This window comes from Heterocephalus glaber, unplaced genomic scaffold (genome assembly GCF_053883595.1).
Source record: "Heterocephalus glaber isolate CG9 unplaced genomic scaffold, H.glaber_assembly_v1.0 deba00001538, whole genome shotgun sequence".
NCBI lineage: Eukaryota > Metazoa > Chordata > Mammalia > Rodentia > Bathyergidae > Heterocephalus > Heterocephalus glaber.
In genome coordinates, this window is record NW_028258333.1 from 12,632,173 (window position 1) to 12,659,316 (window position 27,144).

Below are 27,144 nucleotides of genomic sequence, written 5' to 3' on the forward strand. Positions count from 1 at the left end.
GGAACCTGACATTTTCCATGCTGCCAAAATTAGAAAACAAAGTGTTGGAATGCCAAGATTAATCAATCACTCAACGAGTATTTGTTCAGTATGTACTTAGATGCCCAATGCACTGCTGGAACTACTGTTTTATTAAGTTTAAGTGTTTAATCAAATTTAACCTCAAAATCAAAGACTTGCTTTAATCTGAGTTATGTAGAACTGTCAAAAGCATATTATATTCATCCAGTGGTACCATTGAAGTGCTACACACTTTTAGGATGCTTGTAGTAATCACAAATGCAGCCAATTTCTGGCTCTCATCAAATTTAATTTTTTGAGGAAAAAGTCATATGATTTAATTATTCATTTAAATGATAATTTCAAAAAATGATTTTACAAAGCTGAAGTATTATTCTACAAGAAGTGAAGAAATAGAAACATTCACTGGATTTGGTTGGTTTTGTTTTATTTTTTGTTTGTTTTGCAAAGATGCACTAACATTAAAAAAGCTCCTTAGGAGATTAATTTAATTTTTATTAATACTGAGAGTAATGGAAGTAAAGGTAATCTGTAACAAAGTGGAATATATGTACATACTGAGAAAATAACTTTTAAAAAATCCTTTTGATTGTAAAAGGAGAGAGGGAAAGATCATGACAAGAGCCTTTGGCCAGCTTCTAAATATTTCACATTGTGTAGGAGGTTTGTTCAGATAAATTTAGGAATGAAGTTGCAGTGTTCCACTTCCTGTGGAGTTGTAAATGTCAAGTTCCAAATGCAAGATAATTCCACAGCTGGAAGAAAAAGAATTTTCACAAATGGTCTATCAGTTTTCCTTTATGCTCTTTAAAATCTTTAATACTTTCCTTCATAAATCCTTTAATTTAATTAAAATAGTCATTGTGGTAATTTATGTCACCTCTAAAGTAGTCCCACTTATAAGAGTAGAAAATAAAGGTGTGAAAGTGGTTTCTTATTTGCCTTTTTTGTTGTTGCTGTTTTTGATCTTACTAAATGGAATAATGAAAAGTGGGTTTTCCCTTCTTTTGCTTAGTCATGAAATCTGAAAATGAAGTAGATAGTTCATCAAGGAGGTACAGACTATATGGTCAGGCTTGAAGGATTAATGAAATTTTCAGGAAAACATGGTACATGCTGTAGTGTGTGTGATATGTATTTTTCTGGTTTAAAAAGCTACTACTTACAATATGCTGTGTCATACTGTTATTTCTCCAATCAACAATATACCTTTTACTACAAGCATGCTCACTCCTTCTTACTAATTCTCTCACCTCACTGCCTAGCTTTTATTGTGGATGCATGAAGCAATTCAGTCTCCAAAGTTTATGTCTAAGTATATTTAAAGGCTGCCCTTGTTGGATATCAAAAATGATGCCTGCAGTGGTTCTGCCGCCTGTATCACAAGTGCAAAGACCCAAGTTCGATCCCTGGTACAAAACAAAACAAAACAAAACAAAAAACAACAACAAAAAAAACGATGCCTTTTGGCCTTATCAGCAAGAAAAACTCTTTAAAAGAAATGAAGAAAATTCAAATCGAGCCCTTGATGCTGAGTAATTATGGTCTGGATGGAATAAGCCACAAAGAGTACAGAAAAAGAAAAGTAAACTCATGCTGAACCTTTTATCCAGACAACAAAAGTTTTCCTAAGGACTTCAGTTTCCTTATATCAGTCCTTCTCCTCTTAATTTTTCACAACATTTTTTCTAAATAACATTCTCTCTATTCAGACTTCCCAGTATTATTAGGCTGTTACGTTCCAAAAGCCATCTGAATCAACCCATCAGAACAGAATCTGCACAGATAGTAATTCTGTGCAGTTACAATTCATTTTAACTCCCACTAACATAATCATTGTCACTTTGCAAATGTTCCTCACACTTCTGCAATATAATTTCATCAAAGATAATCTGTTGTCTTTCTCTGATTAGTGGGACTTTTAAGATTTATTTCTATCTTACTAAAACAATTAGCCACAATATTGATTTATGACTATTTATTCTTAAAATGTTGGTACAACCCTGCTAGTTTCTGGAAGAAAACAGTTGGCAGGAAATTAAGAAAAGTGTCCCTGAGGTACTTCCTATAACTTTGAGTAGTTCACAGTTGAAGGAAGCATACAGAAATTTTACTAAGTGCATAAAATGTACATGTGCATGCTTAAAATTAAATGTAAGTGCTAAATCAAATTTGGTTACTAAATAAGTTTTCGTTACTTCTTAGAACAAATGTTTATTGTGACCCTGGACAGACTCTACATAATGAAGAAAACTAAGGAAACCTATGTTCTCATAAATTTTACTACATTATGTTTAAGTGAAAATGAAATTGGGCCGGGGATTTAGCTCAGTGTTTTCGCCGCCTGCTGCACATGCGCAAGGAACAGAGTTTGATGCCCGGTACCAAAAAAAAAAAAAAAAAAAAAGAAATTAATCATAGTAAGAAAGTAAATTATGCCAGGTGTTATAGTGCATCCCTGTAATCCCAGCACTCAGGAGGCTGAGGCAGGAGGATCACTATGTGTTTGAGGCCAGGCTGGTCTATGTAGTGAGTTAAGGGCCAGCCTGAACTTCATAGCAAGACCCTGTCTCAAAATAAAATAAAATAGAATAAAATTAAATTAAATTAAATTTAAATAAAATGAAAGTAATTTATTAAAATGTTAAAAATAGGGAAGTGTTAGGAAGAAAACAAATGCATTACAAGGGCAGATTAGGAAAACACTGTAACAAAGACATTGATTTTCAAAAATAACATTTGATTAATTTTAATCAAGGTAAAATGCATGTCAGAGAAAGGGAGTGGTCAGTGTAAGCACATGACTGTAGGAAAGATAAAAATGTTGATGACAGAATGGAGTAAATTAGTGCAAAAAGAATAGATGAAAGGATCATGTAGAGGCTTTTCAGGCCTTCATTAGAGTTTTGTTTTCCTCTCTGAGTCAAACAAGGAATGAGAAAAGTGTTCAGGAGAAGGGAAGGACCACAGAGGAAATTCACTGTGGAAGATTCATTTGATGTCAGTCCTCATAGTGGATGTGAGTAGAACTAGATGGAGAGAGGCCCTAATTAGGAAACTCGTGTTTCTTTTAATGGAGGAAGGAGTTATTGCCTTGGACTAGGGAATACAAATGGGGGAAATATTGGTAAATGAAAGAACGCAACTCTTTGAATGTGTTGGGAGAAAAAATAAAATCTGGGATGACTCTCAGTTCCTTGGAGTGAACATTTGGCTGGAGGAAGAACACTGTAGATAAGAGCGAAGCAGAGTAGAAGTGCAGCAGGCTTGGTGCTGGCGTGATGGGAAAAGGGAAGATTCTGCTCCGGCCATGCTAAAATGTTCCTACTGATCACTGGGATTTCAGACTCATACACATTCGGTGATTTCAAGCATAAAAATGATTTTTAATAATCTTCAGAGTTACAAGAAAAAAAAATCACGAAGAATTTTAACTTGAACTTTACTTTTCTCTAGTTGGAAGAAAGTATTAATCCTTACTGGGAATTGAGAATGAAACCTCTCAATAAGGAGAGTTTAGTGAAGTCTGAGAAACAGAGGAATATGACAATATTTTTCCTTCCGCAAGATCACTGACTTTTCCCTTTTTAAAGGAGACTAGATGGGTTTGTAGACAAATATACATTTGACAGATGAAAAGACTTTCCAAGAGTGTTGCATTGACAGTTGCCCAAATGAAAAATACAAGGAGGGCACCTTTAGCGACTCAGTCAATTTATTTATAATGCACATTCTGATGGTATGAACACACTGGAGCATTTAATATAATCTTTGAAGATAATCTCCCTAAAATATGTGACAAAAATGGTTCTTAATGATGGTAGTTAATTAAATTTGAAAGAATAGCAGAATATTTAAGTGGATTTATTTGAAATATTCTATAATAAAAGGAAAATGATATTTAAGAAAGACTGCAGAATTAAATAAAGAAGCCTTCAATCCCATCTTTAACAAATGTAAATGATGATGAGACAACTTGGAAATGACTAGAAATAATTTTTAGTATTGTATTGTGACTACCATATAACAGGTACAAAGGGATTGGTAGTAACAAAGATGTGTAGAGTCCTTTATTTAAAGGAGACCACAAAACGTCTATTAGTTTTATTGCTCAAGTTCCATCTGGCATACTGTTTTGTTATTTTTGAACATATATGTAACATTTGTTATACATAATTGCCTAAAGGCAAGGCTGATAATTCGGTCACTCTTTTGTGTCCCTGGTTATATAAAAAAAATTGGAAAATTCATGGATTTATCTCATTCAGCTTTCAAACAAACTTACAGAGGAATGGATCAGGACTCATAAATGACTTCTGAATGACTACAAAGATTACTCTATTCTTCCACCCCTATTTGAATAAAAGGACTTGCAAAGCAGAAGAAAATATGGGAAATTGCATATTTTCTTGGTAAACATCTGTGTTTAGCTGAAACTTCTTAAAGAATTTCTAAGTATATGACTGAGTTTATATGTATTTTAAACCATGCAACATGTTGATCATGGCCTTGGCTGTTTTATGCAATCAGTCTATCCTAGCGTTAATGTGCACACGTATGTGTGCAAAAGGCACATATAAATTATACTCGGAAAGAAAGACATGCTGATAATTGAAATAAGATAAGAAAATATTCTTAATCCTAAATGGTAAGCCGTTTTATTTTAAAGACCTTATGTATCTAGCTAATCACAGTTTATGTGTATGAGTCGAATGATAAATTTCTGCAATTCTTACCGCTATGTAACTTCTTCATATGTCTAGAGAGATGTCTCATCTTAGGAACATGGATTTATGATTGTATAAATATTCTGATATTTTGTTGAAACTAGAGCCAATGAGAATTTAGTCACCATTTGTAGTGATCATATGATATATAAACCGTTTTTGCATTTATATGAGTATTTCATAACGATATAAGAGGACAGGATGCTTTTGAAATTTTCTGTCAATAATAGTAAAGGCTAGTCATTTTAAATTCAGAATTTAAAAAAATTCTCATACCATATTTTCATTTAAATTAATAGAAAAATTACACGCTTATATAAAAGAAGTATATATGATTTATTACAACTCTAAGGCTTAGAACATTCTTTGATTTTTATTATAGATGCTCAATAAAAACTTGATGAACGAAGACATAAATGAATGAATAAATGAAAATCCCACATTGGTGCGGCGAAATCAATAATATGAAACGGAGAGACATTTGTTCCAATCTCCACATAAAACAAATTTTGGACATAGAATACTTTATATATTGGCCATTCCTTAGGATAAACACAATTCTGCGAGTGTGGTTACTAAGAGAATTTGAACAGGTTATTTATGATAGGCATACATTTTGAATTTCAGAGCTACCATGAAATCAGATCTTTAACACACCACCTTCAATATCAAGAAATAATAAAATGTATATTACTGAGTAATTTCTGTACAATATAGGCTTTATATTGAAATGAGTCCTGCTTATCAATCTCCTCAAAGGGAATTTTTGGAAACCTTTTGGGATTATGCTAGAGATCACTGGCATGATCCCTGACTATTAACAGCAATGCATAACAAAATAAATGAGAGGGCAACTTAATGTCGCTTTAAAATCTGAACAATGACAATTAAGAGCCTTTATGTAAGAATTTTAATTAACATCTAATATTCATTAAAATAAGTAATGCTAGAAAATTTAAAACTGATTATATTTTGAATCATAATATGAAATGTTCATAAGATAGATATTCTTTTATCTTTTCTATTGTTAATGTGCTTTATTTACGTGCATACTCTTTCTATGTTATTTAGGATTTTTCTTTTGTTCAACCATATGAGCAACCTTTTTTATGCTTGTTAAACTTTGTCTTTTTTGACAGCAATACAGTAGTGGATCTTGGACTAAAGAAAGACCAAAATTATGTAATGTGATGTGTCCTTATTCTTACAATTTGACCATAATTTTAATTAGGCCATAGGGAGTTCTCTCTTTCATAATTAAACTACTGTGAAAAAAAAAAAAAAAAAGATATCTGTGTTCAGAGTGAAATGGACCCTTTCAGAGCTGATGTTAGAAAAACAATTATTGTCCACGAAGACTGAAATAATTCTTCATTAAGGGTATGTCAACATTGCACACTGCCTTACTCCAAAAGCGTAGGATTTTAACTAATTAGTGAACAAATCTTTGGTATTGTTTACCATATACTCAGCAGAGGAGTATGACTTCTTCCTCCAGGTCTAATAAAGTATTTCGTTTATAAATAAGTCATGTGAAACTTAACTTGAGAAACCAGTTCTTGGCTGATAATCGCCATCGTTCTCAGGAACTTTGGATAACTGACTGATAGGACATTTATTATTTAAATTTTTTCTTTCAGTTTTTATTGAGTCTTTCAGTGACTGAAGAAAAAGACTTTGTTACACATAAATGTGTAATGCGTTTTCCGAAAGTTGACATAATTGCCATGCAGTATCTAATGGAATATTCAGCATTATTACTGTCATTACTAGAAATTTTCAAAGTCACCATGGGAGGTAAATATTTTCCATTAAAAGATTATTTCAGTCTGAGATGTCTGAATTATTATTGCCTGTAAGACTCAATAGCACAAATGCCATACAAATATTCTTTTCTATATTATGTTAGTGAATATGAACAAAACAAAATTGCTACATTGCTGGTATTTTTCACACAAAAATGGAAATGCTTTAAATTTTTTGAATGATACATTTTAAATGCTTTAAGAATAAGACTTGTATTATGAAGTTTTTTTATATATCATGCATAACAAAACTCAGTGAAAATTATTCTTACCTAAGTTATGTTAATTTGGTTAAAAGACTTCAACATTAATTACAATGAGTTTCTCTTCTTACCTGTATTTAATACAATGTTGAACCAAGATATTTAGTTCATGGAGAAAATTTTTCTTCCTAGGGGGAAAAAAAAAAGCTGGAGACAACGTAGTTGTAAAAACTGGTTTATTTTTTTAAAAATAAATACAAAAATATAAATATAAAACATTAGCAGATAGAATTTGATGAAATGAAATTGCACAAACGTTTGTATACCAGATTACATATCACACCTACTGACACCACGTGTACATACTTGTAAAATTTAATGTACAGACCAGGATATACCTTAAATATTTTCTTCACCTTTTCAAAAGGGTCATTTGCAAGGGCAGGACATGTATCTAAAAGAAGCAGTTTGTCTGTGAGGTTGCTTAAGGGAGAACTATCCTGCTCTTGTTTTTTAAATTATCTTTTATTTGCTAAGATGGACACCACTGAATTTCCATAGCTTTGGCTCTTGGAAGTGATTAAATAAAATGTCGTTTATATTCCATGAGACATCCTACAGGGAAGAATTAATTTAATTAATCAACAAATTAAGAAGTAAATGGGAGAAAAATGTGCTGAGTAGCGGGAAATTTCTTCTGAATATCAAATGCTGTGAAATGAAGACTGTCCGTAGAGTTACTTTCTCGTGTTAAACAGAGCATATATCCCAGGTTAAGAGTCTTTGTCGCTTTCCCCACCACCATACATTTCTGCTAGCTTGTTAAACCGAGGGCCCCATTCCCGGAGGTAATCATAGTTTTGGTCTCCTTCGGTAGTACCTGATTCTAAGGAGCTCAGGGACTCGGCAATAGAATCATTTCCTTCGTAGGCGTAGGTTGCAAGTGAGTCGTAGGGGGGCGCTGTGGGGTCCAGGTCGTGCTCCTTGAGCCTCTCATTAATGAAATCCCGGACGTCCGTGTTATCCGGCGCGGTAGGAGTCCTCCGAGGTATAAATAGCGTTTCAGGAATGATGTCTCGGCGGAGCTTTTTTTCCTCAATAGCTGCAGGATTCCTCAGAGTGCCGATATCAAAGGCCTGAGTGTCCTCCTCTCCGCCACCTTCATCATTATAACTCACAATGTTGTCTCTAATGTCTTCTTTAGACAAGATCAGAGGCTCTTTCTTCCGCTGTCTTTTCAGAGCTGCAAACAGTACTACTATAACTTGAAAAGAGACAAGAAGATACATTAACAATCTATTTAAACCGCAACGCGTGGGAACAGTATAAAGGAGTGTGAGATATTTAAAGTTTTCACGACAAATTAATACTGAAGATTTCTTACACAGTTTCAAAATTTGGCAGTGGGGTGGGGGAGAAGGTTTTAGCCAGGTTGGCAGTGTCTAAGAGCAAAGTTCCTGATTTTCAAAGTAACGTGAAGTAGTCCTCAAATACAGTGACATGTTTTATCTATTTTTCTGAGCACTCTTCAAAGTCAGTTTCTGATTGTACAGAAAACTGATCTTTGGGAACAGTGACACAAAATATTATATATAGGCAAATTGAACTCAGCTTCAAATAAGACAAGAAAGGCTTGAAATGCCCACATTTTTTACATCCTGAAACAATATGAGAAATCAATATTTTTCACTGGATATGAAGGAATGGTAATAACTTTGTGATAGATTTACATAGTTTTTACTTTATTAAAGGAAGACGTTTATTGTTAGAAAAATAACCAAGTCATTTACAAATTAGATGGATTTTTAGATTTATAATGTTTTCCTTGAAAAAAAAAACATATCATGTAACAGAATTTCCCCTAAATTGTTAGCCCATAAAACACCAAAGATCACATTCATCTAGCTGGACTGAATTAACTCCAAAGCCATTATGAAACTGAGCTGGACACCTCTTAAGCAAATAGAGATCCACAAGTAAAAATCATAGTGCTAAGAAAAGACATTTCGCCATTTTCATGAAAAAATAAGTATAAAAATTTATAATAATGTTAATACTCATGAAAGTGGGAATAACATAAACAATAGGGAGAAGTTAATATTAAATTCACCTGATTGTTTTAGTTTCACATACCCATTCACCATATCCAAACATTTTTGTCCTAATCCTTCAAAATGATTTGGAAAAACAAATGAATTGAATTAGACGGGCAAAGAAAGTGGAAGAACAAATCTTACCTTAAATATCTATATTTAGCCTCTTCTAAGGAAAATATTGAAAGGGTATGGGAATCATAATATCAAGTTACAATACTGAGCTTTTTAAAAATAATATAAAATGCTCAGACCGCTGTTTTCAATTTTTGTTTGGCAACAAAAACAAAGGTTGTTTCTACTGCTAAAATAATGAAAGTTTGAATTCATTGCAGGTGTTTTTTGCCTCAGAATGATTTAAAAAAATAAGTTAAAAAAAGTCTATCGTTCCAGTTTTTGAGAAAATGTCATTTTCTTTTGCCTAAATTCATATATTAATGTACAGCCAAACATGTATGATATAAAGATATCAAAACTAACTTCAGTTTATTATCAACCTAAGAATTCTAGGGGAAATCAATGTCTAGAAATGAAAATAGTAAAAACTTACTAAGACTGACTTCAAGTCCAAGTTTCCCTGCTTCTGGGAATGTCTGAATAGGTTTTTGGTTAGGGTCACAGGGATACCGACAAAAACAGTTTTAAACTAATACAACCAGAAAACAAATTTAAACGGATTTTTGATTCAAGAGCAGTTAAAAAGCAGTTGCTTGAGGTTATCAAATCGAGTATAATTATTGGAGTACAAACAAATCAGGTCAAGAGCTAGTTTAATATCATTTCAGTGAAGACATAAGACAGCGAGGCCTCCAGCTAACCTAATGTTAAAAAAAAAGATGAACATAATCTTTAGATATCATTGGAAAACTGCAAACATGAGGACTCATAGAAAAGTGTTTTGGCTCAAACACTCAGAAGTGTGTGGCCTTTAAAATGTTTTTAATATTTCTAACTTGCAATTTCATTATGTGTAAACTGAGGTTAATCACCTTACATACCACATCCATTTTTTTGTAAAATGAAAAAAAAGTTTTTTCAGTCAAGTTATAATTACAGTGTTTGACACACAATAGACATTTAATAAAAGTCTGCTACTAGTGATGTAATTTTACTGGGAATTTTAATTTTTTATATGTATATCAATAAAATGACTACCTATTTAATATAAAAATTAAGATAAAATGTATTTTACATAGATTGAAATTTAAACATTAAAACATATATATTAAAGATGCATTATTCATATTTGCATTCATCCACTCAATTACTATAAAGCAGGTTTATGAGCTTCCTTTAATTTTTTTATTATCGGCAAGCCGAATTATAAAAATAAACTTTTATCCATTTTTGCATATCCTATGAAACGTAATCATGTTTATTATTCTTGGCTATGCATGGAAAAGTTTTTTTCTATCTCATTTTCCATAGCAATAAAATATGAAATATATCTTTCTAAATGTGCATTCTCACTTCCTGAACTCCACGAATATCTGAAGTAGCCACGAATGATGGTGCTTGCCTGTCTTCCCAGCAACTTGGGAGGCTCAAGGGACGGATCACAAGCTCAAATACAGAAAAGCTGTATTTCAAATAAATAAATTAATAAATACAACTTTCAAAAGGGCTGGAGATGCAACTCAGAGGTACAGCACCCCAAGGTCGGAGCCCCACTACTGCAAAAACAAGAGTCATGCATAAAATAAAATTGATCCTTTCATCCAAATCTTGTATGAATAATCTACCTTCTACTTAAGTGCAAAACTAGAGTGTGTGCATGATGTGATCAATCTAGAAAAATAGAATCCTTTATTTAGTTGCTTTAACCAAACTAAATATATGATGATGAAGTATTTTTAATACATCATTATTATTGCAGGTCCCAACTTCATATAATAACTTACTCTTCAATCATAAAATATAATAAATAAAATATAAAAATCATAAAATATCTCTAAAATTTATTTTTTCAAGTATTCTTTTAAAGTTTGAAATGGAGGCTAAATTATTTCATATAACTTAATTTTGTAAGTAAGAAAATTTGACAATAGTTGAGCACAGAGATGCTAGTAGGAAACATTTCTATTCTGGCAAGTTTTTGAATAGTCTTCCTCACAGTAACTGTCATTTTAAACCTTATCATTGTTTGTTTAATCTTACTGAGGTCTGCTAATGTCTAAGTTTCCGAGTTGGAGCTGAAACCCTTTCACACTCCTCCAACTCGTCCAGCTCCTAGTGTACCCTTGAATAAGAGTTTGGCACATCCTCCAGAGAGAAACGATGGCATACAGTATGCTTTTATACCCTAAGGAGGTCAATAATTGGGTAAGGAGGTATATAATAATTGGGTAACTGGCCATCGATGTGCCTCTCTTCATTTTTTCACTGGACATAGGCTTCAGAGAATACTTAAGACCATCATTCATCAAAAGTAGCAGAAATTGCAGTTCTGTACCTCTCATCTTTCCTAAAGCCACTTGGTGCTCACTTTTCTTGGTTTCTCTTTACTTAATGTATTGTAGGGAAAGATACATTGGGGTTTTTTGCAGGGGAGGTATTTTAATTCACACTTGAGTTCGAATTCACATCCAATAAATAAAATCCTATTACTATTATAAAAATCTCCTTACATTTCCTTGTATATTCTGATCAGGTAAAATATCTTAATATAAGCAATATTCCATATTTAACTTATATTTACAAGTTCAGGTGTTAATTGTGATCCTTTTAACAGCTATCTTTCCTACTTAGAACCTCGTGCGTCTTAAGGTCCTTACCCAGCAGAATAATGATGCAGAGGAGAATGGCGACCAGCGCCCCGGTGCTGAGGCCTGCGGGGAGCAGCAGCGCCTCGGCGCTGCACGACTGCATGTTGCCCTGGGTGTCACAGGCGCACACGCGGATGGTCAGCGTGCCCGTGCTGCTCTGGATTGGGTAGTCGTTGTCTGAGATCACCACAGGCAGGAGATAGGTACTTATTTCATGGCGGTTGAACCCATTCTTTCTGGTCAAAATTCTGGCAGTGTTGTCTAAAATGAATTTTAAAATATTACAGACAATCTGAAGAGTAAATGTCTCCTGCTTCTAGCCATAATATAAAAATAAAACTTTTTCATAGAAAATATAAAACTGCTGTAAATCTTACTACTCAGTGTGTACAATGAAATTAAGTAAGCTAAATTAGAGAACTCAAAGTCTAATATTATAGATTGTTTACTTACTGCATTTTCAAATAAGTACCCAATCATGTTTACAAAATGATGAATTTGTAGGGATGAATCACTTACCAAGTTTACATAAATGATAAGGGTTTTTTTGTTGAATATCATATCATTTTTCATGTACATATATTTGAGTGTGTCCAATATGCATGAAGAAAATATGATTGAGTACATTTTATGCATTGCTTCACTGCTCCGTTATATAAACACCAGTAAGAAAAATTAACCTTTCAGAATATTGATTTCTGTTGACTAAAACAGATGTGAAACTTAAAGTATGTATATACCTGAAAGTCTGTGTGGAGGACAGGAAGACCTGGTATAATTTTTGTACAGTGCATAATAAGCTTCCAGAAAGATAAAAGCATCTAATAAAAGAAAACATTCAACTACCTAGTAAAATTTGACTGATTTTTTTTCCTTGACTTGATAACTGGTCCAGTATTTTGGGGTTAAAAAATTCTTCTACAGGGGTGGAGATTTAGTTCAGTGGTTCTGCCACCTGCCTTTCAAGCACAAGGACCCAAGTTCGATCCCCGCTATACACACACACACACACACACACACACATACACACACACACACAAACACACAAAATCAAACTTCTACCCCTACATAACAAATACTTTTAAAGTCACTGATTATAATAACTTCCATCCTGTTTGTTTATACAAATAATTTAATCTTGCTTAGTAGGCACCACAGGGCTATTTAAAATGACAATACAGGGAAAAGAGTCAGTCATTTGCTAAATTAAATAAACGGGACAGAAAAACAAAGTGACAATGTCTTGGAGGGATAGTGGTTGAATGAAAAATAATCATCTCCTAAATTATTAGTGAGAAGTTAACCGCATCAGTTGACTACATAAGCTAGGGAAGGAGTCAGCAAAATCAGGTACACTTTAGCAAATTTTAAAGCATTGCTTATTAAGATGCATTTTGGTGCATGTTTTTGTCACTCTGAATCCTATAATAAAATTAATATTAGCATGTCTGTGGATAGTCTTTAAATTTTCTTGCCTAATTGTTTAAACTTTTCATAAACATACAGATCTTAATTTATAAACATTTTATACATTGAGGAAAAAATGAATTTTTACTTTAAACTAATCACTATATTCAAATTATTTTATTAAATATTTAGAAAGTCATAATACAGGGTTTGACCTAATACAGAAACAATAAACTAATGTTTTTAAAAAAGGTATTATGTCTTATTATTACACGTATTTGAGATGATAAATACAACAACAGTAATATTATGGAGATGTCTGTGTCAATGTAATACCTTTAAGACTTCATCTAAAAACAGAAAGTATTAAATTTACACAGGATTAGATTAAATATTCCATCAGACTTTAATGATAATCTATGTAGTAAGATAGGAACATCTATATTTACATGTGCTTCTTTCCTGCACTGAGTAACTTGTATAGAATCAAGAACTTTTTCGAGTAAAATGAAATGATAATATTTGTCAAAAATTAATTAAAGTTAGTCTTCAGTGGTTTCTTTGGTAACTTTGAAATGCTGTGCTAAGACAATACTGTTTCAAGTTTATGTTACTTTTTCATATCCAGTGCTCAACTTCACAGGAACAGAAAGCAAATTAAAATTACAACAAGAAGCAGGTACTGTATTATCAATTCAGTACTGCCAGTTCAATATTGTAAATTCAGGACTAAGGACAGAGCCAATCTAAATTCAGAAGTTTGTTTGCCAAGCCCAGCAAATTAAAATCTAGTTGATCAAAGTCAGGATCAACTTCACACTCTATAATTTGACCTTGCCAATTTTTTCCCAGTCTCATTAATCTTAGGTTCATAGAGTGACAGAATACATGAATAGTTAAGATATTTGGAATTAGTAAAAACGGATTTCAGTGGGTACTATATTTTCAACTGATTTGTACAAAGGCTATACTAGATGCTATATCTCTAATAGTTGCAACAATGTGAAACGATTCACTGTCTTAAACTATTTTCCAGGAAATAAACAATTACTACGAGGGCTGGGGATTTTAGCTCAGTGGTTTCGCCGCTAGCTGCGCAAGCGCAAGGACCCGAGTTCGATCCCCGGCACCAAAAAACCCCACAAAAAACCAATCATTACGAAGTCATACAGAGCTTGGCTTTACTAACATATATCACACATTGTGAAGAAAGAATTGTAGATAAGGCCATGTAGTTATTAAGTCTGTTTAAAAATATGCAAGTATGCTAAAACAACATACCTTTTAACAAACACTCTGAGGCAATTATTAGCATAAAATGTTAATAAGTAGAAAACATAACTAATGATGTACTTTTGTTTAAACAAAATAATTCCAATGATATGTATTTATCAAGGAAAAATGTTGTTAAAATTTTTAAAAGTCTTAAGTATTTGCATATCTTTCTTTTTAAAACATGTTTCTAACATTTAGAGCATACAAGAAATACAATTTCTGCATCATAAAATGTGTATATTTCAGCAGCAAAGCATGTCATTGCAACAATGCCTTTGCCCTGAATATTCCCACAACCCACTGTGGGTCCTTCTCATTTTTCTTACCCTTATTCTATGCCAACATGGTTCAAATGACTCTGGTGTTGTTAAACATCATTGAAGATTGCATAGCAGTCTGAGTCTTTCATTTCTCTATTCATATGTTTTATCTTTTTGTTACAGAAATTGATTACTCTTTCTAATAATTTCAACATTCAGTCTTTACCATACATGCAGACTTCTGTAACTTATTTACTTATTTTGAATTAAAGATAGTACACATGGTCAAACAAGACATCATTGTGATATATCATTAGGTATCCAAGGAATACAAAATTTCATAACTCACCAATAAATTTGTATTACATATATTTTAATGCTTACTAAAGGGGAAGTTTTCCAAGAATGTCATTTTAAATAATAATGCAAAAATTCTACAATTTACCTTCATTATCCTGTACAGTGAAGTTTGGATTGACAGCAGCTAAACTGAAGAAAAATTTTTGTCCACCTAAGGGGTCATCTTTGTCTACAGCACTTATAGTCTGTATTAGCTGCAGAAAAGAGAAGGTTATGTAATGATCAAACTTCCTCAAGCACAGTATACTTTGCAATATCCAGTTTTAACATCTTAATCTTATATAATTTTCAGGGCACAATTTTATTCCTTGTGCATGAATCTTTGAGTTGATTTATCTTTTATGATTACTTTATTTTAATGATCTCACTGTCTCCCCTTAACTCTTATCTCTATATCTGTCCTGAATTTTGCCTTTACCCTTAAAATGGGAAGTGGTAATGCATTCTATTCTTTGGAGTTTTATAAATTCAGATATATCATATGATGTAAGTAGGTTATTTCATGTAAATTTCATCACTGATCTAGAGTACATTTAATGTTGAAAAACTAAGGAAATTATTTTGAGTTTGCCTTTGTTGCTCCCCACAAACAAAGAGAAAAATCTTAAGGGAACAGGGTTATTTATGTGAAATACTTTACATTACTTTTAAAAAGAAAGTCTTGAACATTATGAACTGCTACAGTAAGATTTTAATCCATTGCACTTTCAATCAAATTGTAGTTTTTAAATTGAATAGGTACATGGCATACAGGAGCAATAATTTTATAAGGATCAACTCTGAAAGATTTATAAGGTACTAGATAATATAAGTAAGCTGTCTGGAAGCAAAGTAGATAATTTAATAGTATACATAATCAGAAAACTTTTGGATATATTGTATGAGTATTATACAAATGCATATGGTATCTGTAATAATATATCAAATAGGTACATTTTTAGGTGCAAATTCTCTTTGTTAATTTACATATATAACAACACTTTCATTTTGTGAGACTTTAATTTTTAGGAGGGCTACAAATGATTTTACATATATATATGTCTTTATATGTCTTTATAAATGGTCAAGCATATGCTTAACTAAGAGGAATATATTCCTGCTGTATTAACACAATTGAACAATTTGTAGGTATCATATGAAATATTTGTTGCTGAGTTTTTACTAATTTAAAGCATTAGAGAATTTATGTAAAAAAGCAGGTAAAATAATTACAAAAATGAAGACAAACATTGTAATCATTCTGTATCAAATTACTTTTCTCAAAAATTATAGCAATAAAATGTGATAAATTTGAAGTATTAGCCTGCTTAACTGGAACTATAATAATTTATTTCAAAGTAATACAAGAAATGTAATTAACCATGCAAAGATATATTTATTGTCTAGAAATAATCAAGAAAAAATGTTTAAAAATTTGAATGATTTTAAAACAACTTAAAAATACTTTTACTAAACTTTAACTGTAATAAGAAAAATGAACCAAGTTATAAAAATATCATATATTAAAGAGAGTATGTCAAAATAATGATAATTAATACTACTACTTTAGAATTATTAATTCCAAAATGTTTCTTGAATGATTTTTATCAAATATAATAGGGGTTTATTTTTTAAATTGTGATTTGTGAGAGTAATTTGAAAAGAGAAAAGGCATATGCAAAATAACATCAAAAGAGCATGATTAATAGAAAGTTTTAGTCATCAAGATTAATATGTTTATATATAGGCACAAGCAGAAGCTTAAAAGTAGAATTAAGCATCTTTCAAAATAAAAAATTCATATCTCAAAGTAAGCATTTATGACAATAATTCAAAGTTCAATACGAGTTCATTATAGTTCAAACTAAAACACTTCTGAGGACACATTTTTATACCTTTACTCGTATGTGTAAGAAATTATAAATATGTACATATAAACCCTAATAAATGTATTTTAATCAAATATTATTGCATCATTGATTTACAGTTCATTGATGCATTTTCATTAAATATAAAAGGAGTAAGTCAAATTATATTAATATTACAAAAAAATAGAATCACATTTTGAAGAATCTTGATCATTTTTTAATATACTTATTAGTACCAGACTTCTCTGTTGCACTTCCTTTACAAGATGAGGAGTTTTTCTTTGAGTGCCCATCTTCTTCATATCCAAGATTTATTTCTCAATCCTCCTATCTTTGTACTTGCAAGCATACATTCAATATCCTGATACTCTTATTTTAATAAACGTGTCATAGAGAGTTGCAATAGAAATTAGACGTGGGCAAACAAACAGTAATGAAAACCATTTTGCCTGGCTCTCTCTCTAGGCACTGACTATATTACATCTTTTGGGGGTCAAATTCATTTCATTCCATTTCCAGTGAAATGGTTTGTCACAATTTTGAAACAGATATATCCTGGGGATATGCAATATTCATTTTCAGCCCATGAAGAAGAGATACATGTTAAGATTTACAATTTACCTTCCTAGTAATAAAATATTTAGTTTATAATTTTACATATTTTTGAACTTGTAGGCTGTTTCAGTCATTGCACTATAATCGAATGTGAAATGATGAATGTATTTAAGATATATATTGTTAGTTATCATATAGTCACTTTTTGTGGCAGGACTAGGAGCTTTATTGATAAAAACATCCCCTTTGTTCTGATGAAGTGCGCAATTTTTGTTGTCAGGGAAGTAATAAACCTTTCTTCTATGGAAAATATGCATGGGATGATTTGGTTTGATAAAGGCTTAGTTGCTATTTGTTTTGATATATGCTACTAATTAATATTCGGTCTGATAAGGTGCTAAGATATTACTGAAGAATGGACATAACAGCATCTCCTCAGAGGTGACTCCTAGGGAAATAGTCTGTAAGATTAAAAGGTGATTTTCTTTCCCTAGAAACAAGACATTATAAAAATATATTTTATTGCCAGAAGGAGATTGGGGATAAAAGAAGTGGGTGAAAGAAAAGAAAAGAGGCAGCCCTCTCTTCTCCCTTTTCAAGGCTCCCTGTCTCTCTGAGACAGAAGGTTGTGGAATTCAGTATCCCAGTTTAGACCTAAAAGAGGACCATTAATATTAACATCAGTTCCAAGTTGTGTCCTTCCCAAGGGGAAATGCCATCTATACTTAGATCAAACAAACAAACAAAAACAACAACAACATCAACAACAACAACAAAACAAAAACAAAAATAAAACACCCTGCAAGGCAAAAGAATAGAAAGGAAGAGGGAGTGGCATTTAGTTTTATTTCTGTCTTACCAATTTGTTCACACACCAAATGAGTGGAATTATTCCCTGTGTTGTTGTTCTAAGTGCTACTTAGAAAGCACTTAATTTGGAGGACTATTGGCTGGACTGAGATACTCTATAAATAATGAAAGGATCCTCAGAAATACTAATATGTTTCTTGCTTCCCCAGGAGGAGGGGAGACCAAGCTAAGTGAATTTCACAAAGGGTGCAGTGAAGAAGTTTATCAAATAATCATTTTGATTTGGCCTGCTTGTATGTCATAACCTAGAGCTCTGTTATTTAATATGTAACAGCTTTGATTAGACAAAAGCATGTTTTAGCCAGTGAGACCAAAGTGACAACAAACAGTTCTTATTAAAAATAATGAATATGAGATTAATGCATAGGCAGCCAGTTAGATAAGAATTATTAATCATGTCCTACCTATCAAGTTGGTAAAGGTAGTTGAACTGTCTTTTTAAAAATCATTTTTCATTTTAATATTTATTTCAGTATTCAGAGACTTTATTAAATGCCCAGCAAGCATGAAGTCATTATTGAGCAGACTATAATTAACAACAGAAAACACATACAAAAATAAACAGAATTCTTCATTTTATACATTTTGAATACATTTGTAAATCTGTATTCATAGTGATTCAGATACTGTGAAAAGATATCTCTTGAAAATGAAATAGAATAGTCATAGAGGGAGCAATACATGCAGTAGTAGCAGTGTGAGTAATTTATGTCTTAGAATAAAGATTTTAACTTTTATCATGCTGAGCCTGCCGAATAGATGACTATTTGGCATGGTATTTTTAGTATAGACACTGTTTCATTAGGAAGGAAGTTGGAACCAGCTAAGTCATGTAAGTATTTCAAATTAAACACTACTATAACATTTTTAAGTAAGAAAAAATGAATCCAATTGCAGTAATTTTACCATCTCAAACAGTGGACAGACCATTGAATTCTTGTTAGAGTTTTCAAAGACAAGAATTTGAGTTTTGACACAATGTAATTTGCATAAGAATGTAGCAATGACATTGATGTTTATAAAAGCATGGAATGATGTCAAAACACAATAAAGTTTTGCAATAGCGTCTCTTTCTTTAATAAAACAGATTTGATTTCCAATTATTATTTATAACATGCAGCCTCCTTCTGTGAAGATAGCACTCAAACCAATTAAGAGCATTTCTTTCAGCCTTATAGGCTGGAGCTTTTCAAACAACAAAATGAGTCCATTGAGGAAAAGTTATAAATAATTATAAACAAAAGTAATGTAGGAAGAGTGTTTAAAGGACTAAAACTGAGTCATTAAGCATTTCCTGTGTTGCAGTAATTCTGAAAAGCAATATGTAAGTCTAAAGATCAAATCTAAATTCCCTTCTTCAAAATATATTTTCATACATATGAATATCGATCGTTTTCCTAACCCCATACATTTGGATTATTTCCAACTCTCACTTTGCACTTCCCTAGAAGTTATCAATATGTATATAATGCCACAGCAGGGCTATTGAGGGCCTTCTTTGTTCTTGTTATTTAAAGTTTTCGAAGTTAATGTTATTTCTTTTCTTCATTTTTCTTTACAGTTAACAAAGTATTTTATTTATTTATTATTTTAGTGCATGTCAGCTACACAAAGAGTTGGTTTCATTTTGCCATATACATGCATGCATATAATACACTTTGATTATTTTCATTCTTTATTATTTTCCTTCTTTCTCTCTCCAGTTAATGTTATTTTTTATACCTCAATTTTTGTGCCAGTGATAATATCTTCTCTCCACATTATGATTTACACAGAAACTATGATTCTGGTATACTGTTATTTAAAATATTTTCAACTTTAAATACAGTAGTCACTTTTTAAAGATGTTATTTTCTCTATATGTGTTTAACTGTTTAATCATTCCTCTCAAGACTATGAAAGAAACTTTAACATATAGTTTAAAATACTTTGTGTTTTTAACTCTATAGTTGCTTACCTGTCCTGGTCTGGCGTTTTCACATACAAAGGTGTCGTAGAACACAGCAAATTGTGGGGCATTGTCATTAACATCCAGAATTCTCACAAAAACAGCCACGCGGGTTGTCTCTTTGGGATTGTCTAGAAAGGAGAAGAAAATTCTGTTTAGCAAGATGTATAGGCATTTTGCAGATATTAAGTGTTCAGATACAAAGAAGCTTGTATTTAATCTAACATAACGAGCAAGTGCAATAAAGAAAATTACTGCAGAGCCTAATTAAGTAGTCATGAACTAGACAATTATTGGGCACAAGAACATTATTATTATTTTGGAAAATCTTTTTTGGGGGTGGAGGTGGAGTGGTACCGGGGATCAAACTCCAATCCTTGTGCAGCAGATGGCAAAACCACTGAGCTAAATCCCCAGCCCTGGAAAATCTTTTTAAAAGTACAACCTAGTGATACTGATTTCACATTTTATTCCTGTCTTTAGTATCCCAACATATAAGATAGGAACAAATATCTCAAAGACCCTTATTATACATCACTTTATCATTCAATCTTTACTATTTCTAGATGAAAAAATAGTTTTAAATAATTAGTTATTTGTTCCAAGTCACTATTTTCTAAATAGTAGTTGCTACATTAATGCCTAGTCCTTTGACCACTTCATCACTAAAATGTATTTTAACTACTATATTTAAATCTCCATTCAAAAATTGTAATAGATGGCTAGTAATTTTATAATTTTGGGGAAAATTTTGTAAGAAAATATGAAGACTTAGTCATTTTCTTACCATAGTCATTACTGATACTATTTTAAAAATTCCAACATTATTTTGCCTAACAATTGTTTCCAAACTACTTCAGTACAATGATAGAATATTATTTTTGTTACAAATGCTAAAATCAAGGATTTGAAATTCTGAAATAAAATGGTGCATTTTAAAATGTTTTATCTCCAAATGAAATTCAAAAATATAAATATCTCCTTAGGTTAGATTTGGGTAGCAAACTTAAATTCCTCCTAATTGCATTATTTTATTATAGGTTTTCTAGGATGAACTACTAATATCTAAGAGTGTTTTGGTACCCAAAGTTCAGTCATTCTCATTCATCCTTCCTAATGTCAATATTTCCATTTTTAAATTTAAATTTATGTGTGAACTCTGGAAATTCAAGCCTAGAAAAAAGGGAAATCTGCATTCTCATGTTCATTGCAGCCCTATTACACCAGCTGGGAAATAACCTAGGTGACCAACAAACAACTGATGAGTGGGAATAGAAAAGTTGTAGCTATGTAAACAATGGTATGTATTCATTCATGAAAAAGCACGCAATTCTTTCATTTGCCAAAACATGAATGGAAATGGAGATCATTTTGATATGTGAAATAAACCAGAAAAACAAGTACCACATGATATCATGCTTATGTAGAAATTTTAAAAGCTTATTTCCTAGAAGTCGAGAGTAGAATCACGGTTGCCAGAGCGCTGGTGAGGGAAAGTACAGAGTGAGGAGGATGGGAAAAAGCTAATCCATGGTTACTGAGTTTTGGTGAGTCAGAAGGACAAATTTCTGATATGCTATTGCACAGTATCCTTTACAGACAATGGTTTGGCACTGTATATTTTAGGAAGCTAGAAGAAAGAATTTTGAAAGTTTTCACCATAAAAATGTTAACAGTTTGAGAGGATGCATATGTTTAACTCGATTTAAAATTATACAATATACACATGTATGGAAAAACTAAATGTATCTATTCATTTAAAACATTTTTAATAATCGGGGAAAGGAGACAATTAGCTAAAAACAAAATAAATCAGTAGCAGCTTTAGGAATCTGATTAAATGATATCAGCTGGCATATGCTATGGATACTTTTTACCTTTTTTTTTGGGGGGGGACTGGGGATTGAACTCGGGTCCTCATGCAGCAGGCTGCAAAACCACTGAGCTAAATCCCCGGCCCCACTTTTTACCCTTTTGAAATTTATGTGACTACTTAATCTTATCTAAATAAATTTCAAGTAAAATTTTTTAAAAGTTACCATATACAGATAGTGAGTATCCTATGGCTTAAAATAAACTATCCCCTTCATGTAATTGGATTGTTATTAAAATAATGAAATCAGCATTTTTTTGAAAAGGATGTACAAGAACTGGTATGCTAACAGGCAGCTAAAACTTTCAGCAAGGCTGAAGTATTACAAAGAAAGGCAACAGGGCTATAAATCCACTTAAAGTACACTCATATTTCCTTCATCATTTCAAAAGAGAAATTTAAAATGCATGCCCTTCTTCACCCTCCTCTTAAGCCTTACTTCTGTGTTAATGCATGTGTATTAAGTTCATAGGTTCTAAACTGTATTTGGTAATGTTCTGCAGTATCTGGCCAGCTCTTAGCCGGCCAAGTGGCTGACTAGGTCCTGAAGTCCAACTGAGCTTCTTTGATTTCCAAGTGGAACATTGTGACTTTGTCAAATTTACACCATGTACATCTTTCCAGTGCCTCAGTTTATTCAACATGCATAAAAATCAATCTGATCTCACAGAATTATTGGGAAAATTTGGTGAGTTAAGGCAGGCAAAGTTCTTATCACAGTATCAGTTTGGTGGTTATTACTCAGTGTATTTTGGATGTTATCATTGTCATTTTGCTATTTGTATTCTTCAGCATATCCTATCCAGGAGCACACGCTAACTTTCTTCATGTAAAGTATCCACATAATAAAATCTTGATAACCAGCATCCCCAAAATTGACATGGGTCTAAAGAAGGGTATGTGGAGAAAAAATAGGAGGAAAAGAGAAATTAGAAAGGCTATCCCATTACTGTTTTCTCTTTCTAATTGCTGGACTATTTGCTATGTCCAGAAACATAATATTCACATGTAAATGCACCCTCCATTACCTGGTTACTTATTGTTATGGAGAAGAGTGGGAGAATATTCTTCTTCAATAATTTCTAGAAGAATTTTTAACCCCTTCATATGTTTATTTTAGTGAACACAAGCAAATTATTTTCAATATAAAGTCTTGACATAAAAATAAATCTTGGGGGCTGGGGATTTAGCTCAGTGGTTCTGACACCTGCCTCACAAGCGCAAGGTCCCGAGTTCGATCCCCGGTACTCCCCCAAAATAAATAAATAAATCTTGTTGGCAGAAACTGACTTTCTTTCCATATCACCAAAGACAAGAGAGAAAAGGTTCATATCTAACAAACTGCATTGTTAGAACCTTCCCTAACACAAAGTGAAGATTCTCTAGCTTCTTTCCAGTAATTTAATTCTCTTCAAATCAAGCCAAATCCACAAGGATGAATGTGGTTTGTAAAAGCATCAGGCTTGGAGTCACCTATTGAAAAAACAGTGCTCACACTAATCTTTTTATGCTGGCAGATGCTGCAGCTTATGTATAAATAAAAGTATAAAGCATTCAAAAGAAGAATCATGTTGAATAGCAGCTGGCATATATTTACCACCTGAGTCCACCTCAAAGTCCTTCAAGGAAATTGTACTGTGACAAAGAGTGTACCTGCAATAAAGGATCTTAAAATGTATGCCCTAAAGGAAGGCCATTCCCGTATGTCACAGACTGTTCTATGCCTCCCAAGAGCAGAAAACTTCAATCATTCTCTAGAAACCCAAGGCTTTCAAATAAGGACAATTTTCTCATGTGTAAGGCATGAATTTTCACTTGCAAAGAACTCGGCATAGATAATGGAATCCTTCAGCCATAGATTTCACTCTACGGTCCTCAGAATGTACTGTAATAGTTAGAGATCAATTCTCAGATATTGTTAAAGGAAGGTGTTAACTCTTCCAAAAAATGTGTTTGTAAATCACAAGTTTATTATTAAATCACAATTGTGGCCTTAATTTTAGAGCTATCTTTCTCCACATCGCATTTAAAAATATTTCTTAGAAAAAGAAAATTTTTCCCTGGTATAATGCATTAAATAATTACTTGCACCAGATAGTACTTGCCACATACTGTGATATATTACTGTGGAATGTAGAATTAAACTGTTAGAGGTAAGGCCTGGAAACACACTGGTAAGAAGAATATTTATACACCATTATGTCCTGCTCAGGGTTTGGTGTGTGACAAACTTACCATAAAACTAGTGTTTAAAGTCTAGTAAAAACAATCCCTTATATGCTGCTTCTACTCTACCCTCTTTGCTTTTATTCCCCAGAATAACATGATGGGACCCTCCCTGACTGCTTGGCAGGTAGGCATTTCTGGCAATTGCTTCATGGATTGATTTCAATTTAAGGGCAAAAAATAGATTTAGTTCCTCAAAAGATGTAATTGACTTAGCTTCTCACAGACTCATAATTACTTCAACTAGCTTTATAAGTTAAATTCCTCAAAGTATCTGAAATGGAAAATGCACTCGAAGCTCATTCAGCTTGAAGAAGAATCTTGAATTGAGCACAAAGAACAAACAATTTTGATTGTGAAGTGTGGCCAGATTTTGTGGTGTCTTACACACCTAAATATGGGGTTGTGGATTCAGATTCAGAAAGAACAGCTTTCCTTAAAGAAAAAATATTTTTTAAAAACCTCATTACTTAGCTTTAAAAAGCACAACCATTTATATCTAAGATAAAACTGGATCTTTGGAGGTTAATCAGTATTTCACAGCCACATTGGTTAAAGAAAGATCTATTTCACAATATCAGTTATACATTTTGATCCTTATTTACACTTTTAGTTTTTCACACCAGAGGAACTATTTGGTATTTACACATGTGTGTCCTATTTATTTCACTTAAGAGTATGGCCTCAATGTGCAAAGATCTAAAGGAGTAGGGGAAGTGGGAAGGGTAGGGGAAATAAAAGAAGGGAAAAGAAAAAATATGAGAAAAGGAAAAAATGGAAACAAAGTCTTTGTAACAGGGAGGGGTGGAGAGGGTGAACGGGGGACAGGGGAATGGGGAAAAAATAAGAACCAAGATACATCATGTAAAGGTACAAGATCCTAATGATGAATGTAATTGTATTGCATACCTAAAATGTACCAATAGACTTGATGAAAGAAAAATAAAGCTAGATCTATTATTTTAGCTTGAAGTTTTGAATAAATTGCTTATGATCTGCCCAGACTCCTTTTATCCCCTGAGACTGGTGTGATTCAGCACTGATGTTTCGCCTGCCAAAATCTGGAATAATTACTTCAAATAAATTGGCCTTCATACCTGTTTGTAGATTTTAGCTTAGTATTTCAAATCTGGAATATATGGGCTTAATTTTCCACCACGACTCATTACCAAATGGAGCCTTCGTTTTAAAATATTTCAAGTTGATCTATTTCATGTATGCCCCAGCGTGGGATTAGAAACTTTGAACAGATTTGCGTGCACATGGACCTGTGATTTGACCTGTTACCCAGGCCTCAGGCATTAAAAGAACCACTTTTGATTTAACGCTTTGCTGTTGTCATCTCAAATTTCTTAATGATTTTTATTTTTAACAAACCATTAGATATTTTAACTTTATAGTGGGCCCCACAAATGACACAGGTCATCCTGTGTGGGCAAGACCTTTTACAGTTAAAGGAAGATGTGGTTTGGAACCCTAGCTTTGCCAACCTTTCATTGGATAAATTTTATAAATCACATGTACATTTAAGTACTGAATTTAAAAATGGAATAACTGGTTTCAAATCCCAATTTACTATTTCTGGCAAATAGTTTAATAAATTGTTTCATAATAATAAATAAATAAATAAATAAATAAATAATTGTTTAATAAATTGGTCATATCCCTAGGCCTTTGGTCCACTTCACTTAAATGAGGCTAATAAAAAATGTTGACAACAGGAAACTTAATTTTAAATTATTAGAATGATTCCTGGTATACAATACTTATTGTTAACTGCTATTACTGATATACACCTGGATTTTCTCATCTACGAAGAACAAATACTAAATCTTTATATGGTTGTTAACATTTAGCGATATAACTTATATTCAACAATTATCATATATTCTTAGCCATAGTGTCCATGCAACGCATTTAATACATTTAATGTGTCTTCAAATATGAATATTTTAGTTACAAATTCTAGCTAACTTTTGTTACATAGCATTAAATGTAGATTTACAAATATTGAAGGGTGGCAGAATATAACACACCAAAATATTCCATTTTGACACAAGGATTATTTTTAGCTGAAGACATTTATAACATACCAGGTGGAAGAAGGGGACCCTGATTTTCCCTTTTTTCTTCCTGAACACAGAAGATAAAATCTTTATATGAAAAATATCCTCTCCTACTATGAGAAGTGTAATATTTTTAATACCTAGGCAAACAATTAGAAATTAAATTCTGTACAAACATATGTCTTTAGATACTTTTCCACCACTGCCTCTCTTTGTTTATACTAGTATAAAGTATTTAGATTCGCCAAATTTGGGGGTTTTCATTTTTTAGAGGCTTCCCCTTTTACAAAAAACTTGAATAAATTTGACTATCTTTCTCCTGTTAATCTGCGTTAATGTCAATTTAATTTTCAAGCCCCCCCAAACCCATGACAGTAGATGTAACCTTTTGTTTCTCATATCATACCTATAGTTAGCCCTTAGTACATTAAATAGCAAAAAAAAAAAAAAAAAGATAAAAGAAAGATACAGACTTTTGAGAAGGCTCTTAAAATTTTAAATTAAAATAGTTTGTATAAACATTGAAAACTATTTTTACAGGAAATAAAGCCTACAAGTGTCAAAAAATGAAATTAAAAATAAAATGAAAACATAAACATATATAAATATATGTTCTATACATAAAATACATCTTACTGATTTCAGCAGCTATAACTGTAAGGTTGTGCCATTGAGACAGTTCTCGGTCAAGTGGTTTTGATGTGTAAAGTGATCCATTTCCAGAGTGTATGTTAAATATTCTGTCAAGGTCAGTATGGCGATCCAATGAAAATCTGAACATACAGGGCAAAAAACAAACAAACATGGCAATATTATTGATGATTTACAAGAGTAAATGTTAAA

At 32.3% G+C, this 27,144-nt stretch overlaps 1 protein-coding gene across 4 annotated transcripts in view; it reads right to left on the reverse strand.

The window, feature by feature from the left end:
* The window catches only part of Cdh10 (cadherin 10), a 202,128-nt gene that overhangs the window by 21,166 nt on the left and 153,818 nt on the right, over positions 1-27,144 (reverse strand). For 2 of the 4 annotated variants that reach the window (XM_004870573.4, XM_087189267.1), the window contains exons 8-13: positions 26,938-27,074; positions 20,146-20,267; positions 15,002-15,110; positions 11,624-11,875; positions 7,637-8,020; positions 6,888-6,944 (exon numbers count right to left, since the gene is read on the reverse strand). In XM_004870573.4, the coding sequence (XP_004870630.1) occupies positions 6,919-6,944; positions 7,637-8,020; positions 11,624-11,875; positions 15,002-15,110; positions 20,146-20,267; positions 26,938-27,074 (1,030 nt within the window). In that variant the 3' untranslated portion in view covers positions 6,888-6,918. Of the gene's footprint in view, positions 1-6,887; positions 6,945-6,975; positions 8,021-11,623; positions 11,876-15,001; positions 15,111-20,145; positions 20,268-26,937; positions 27,075-27,144 lie in introns of those variants that run through there. The other 2 variants (XM_004870572.4, XM_087189266.1) reach the window with 1 other exon arrangement.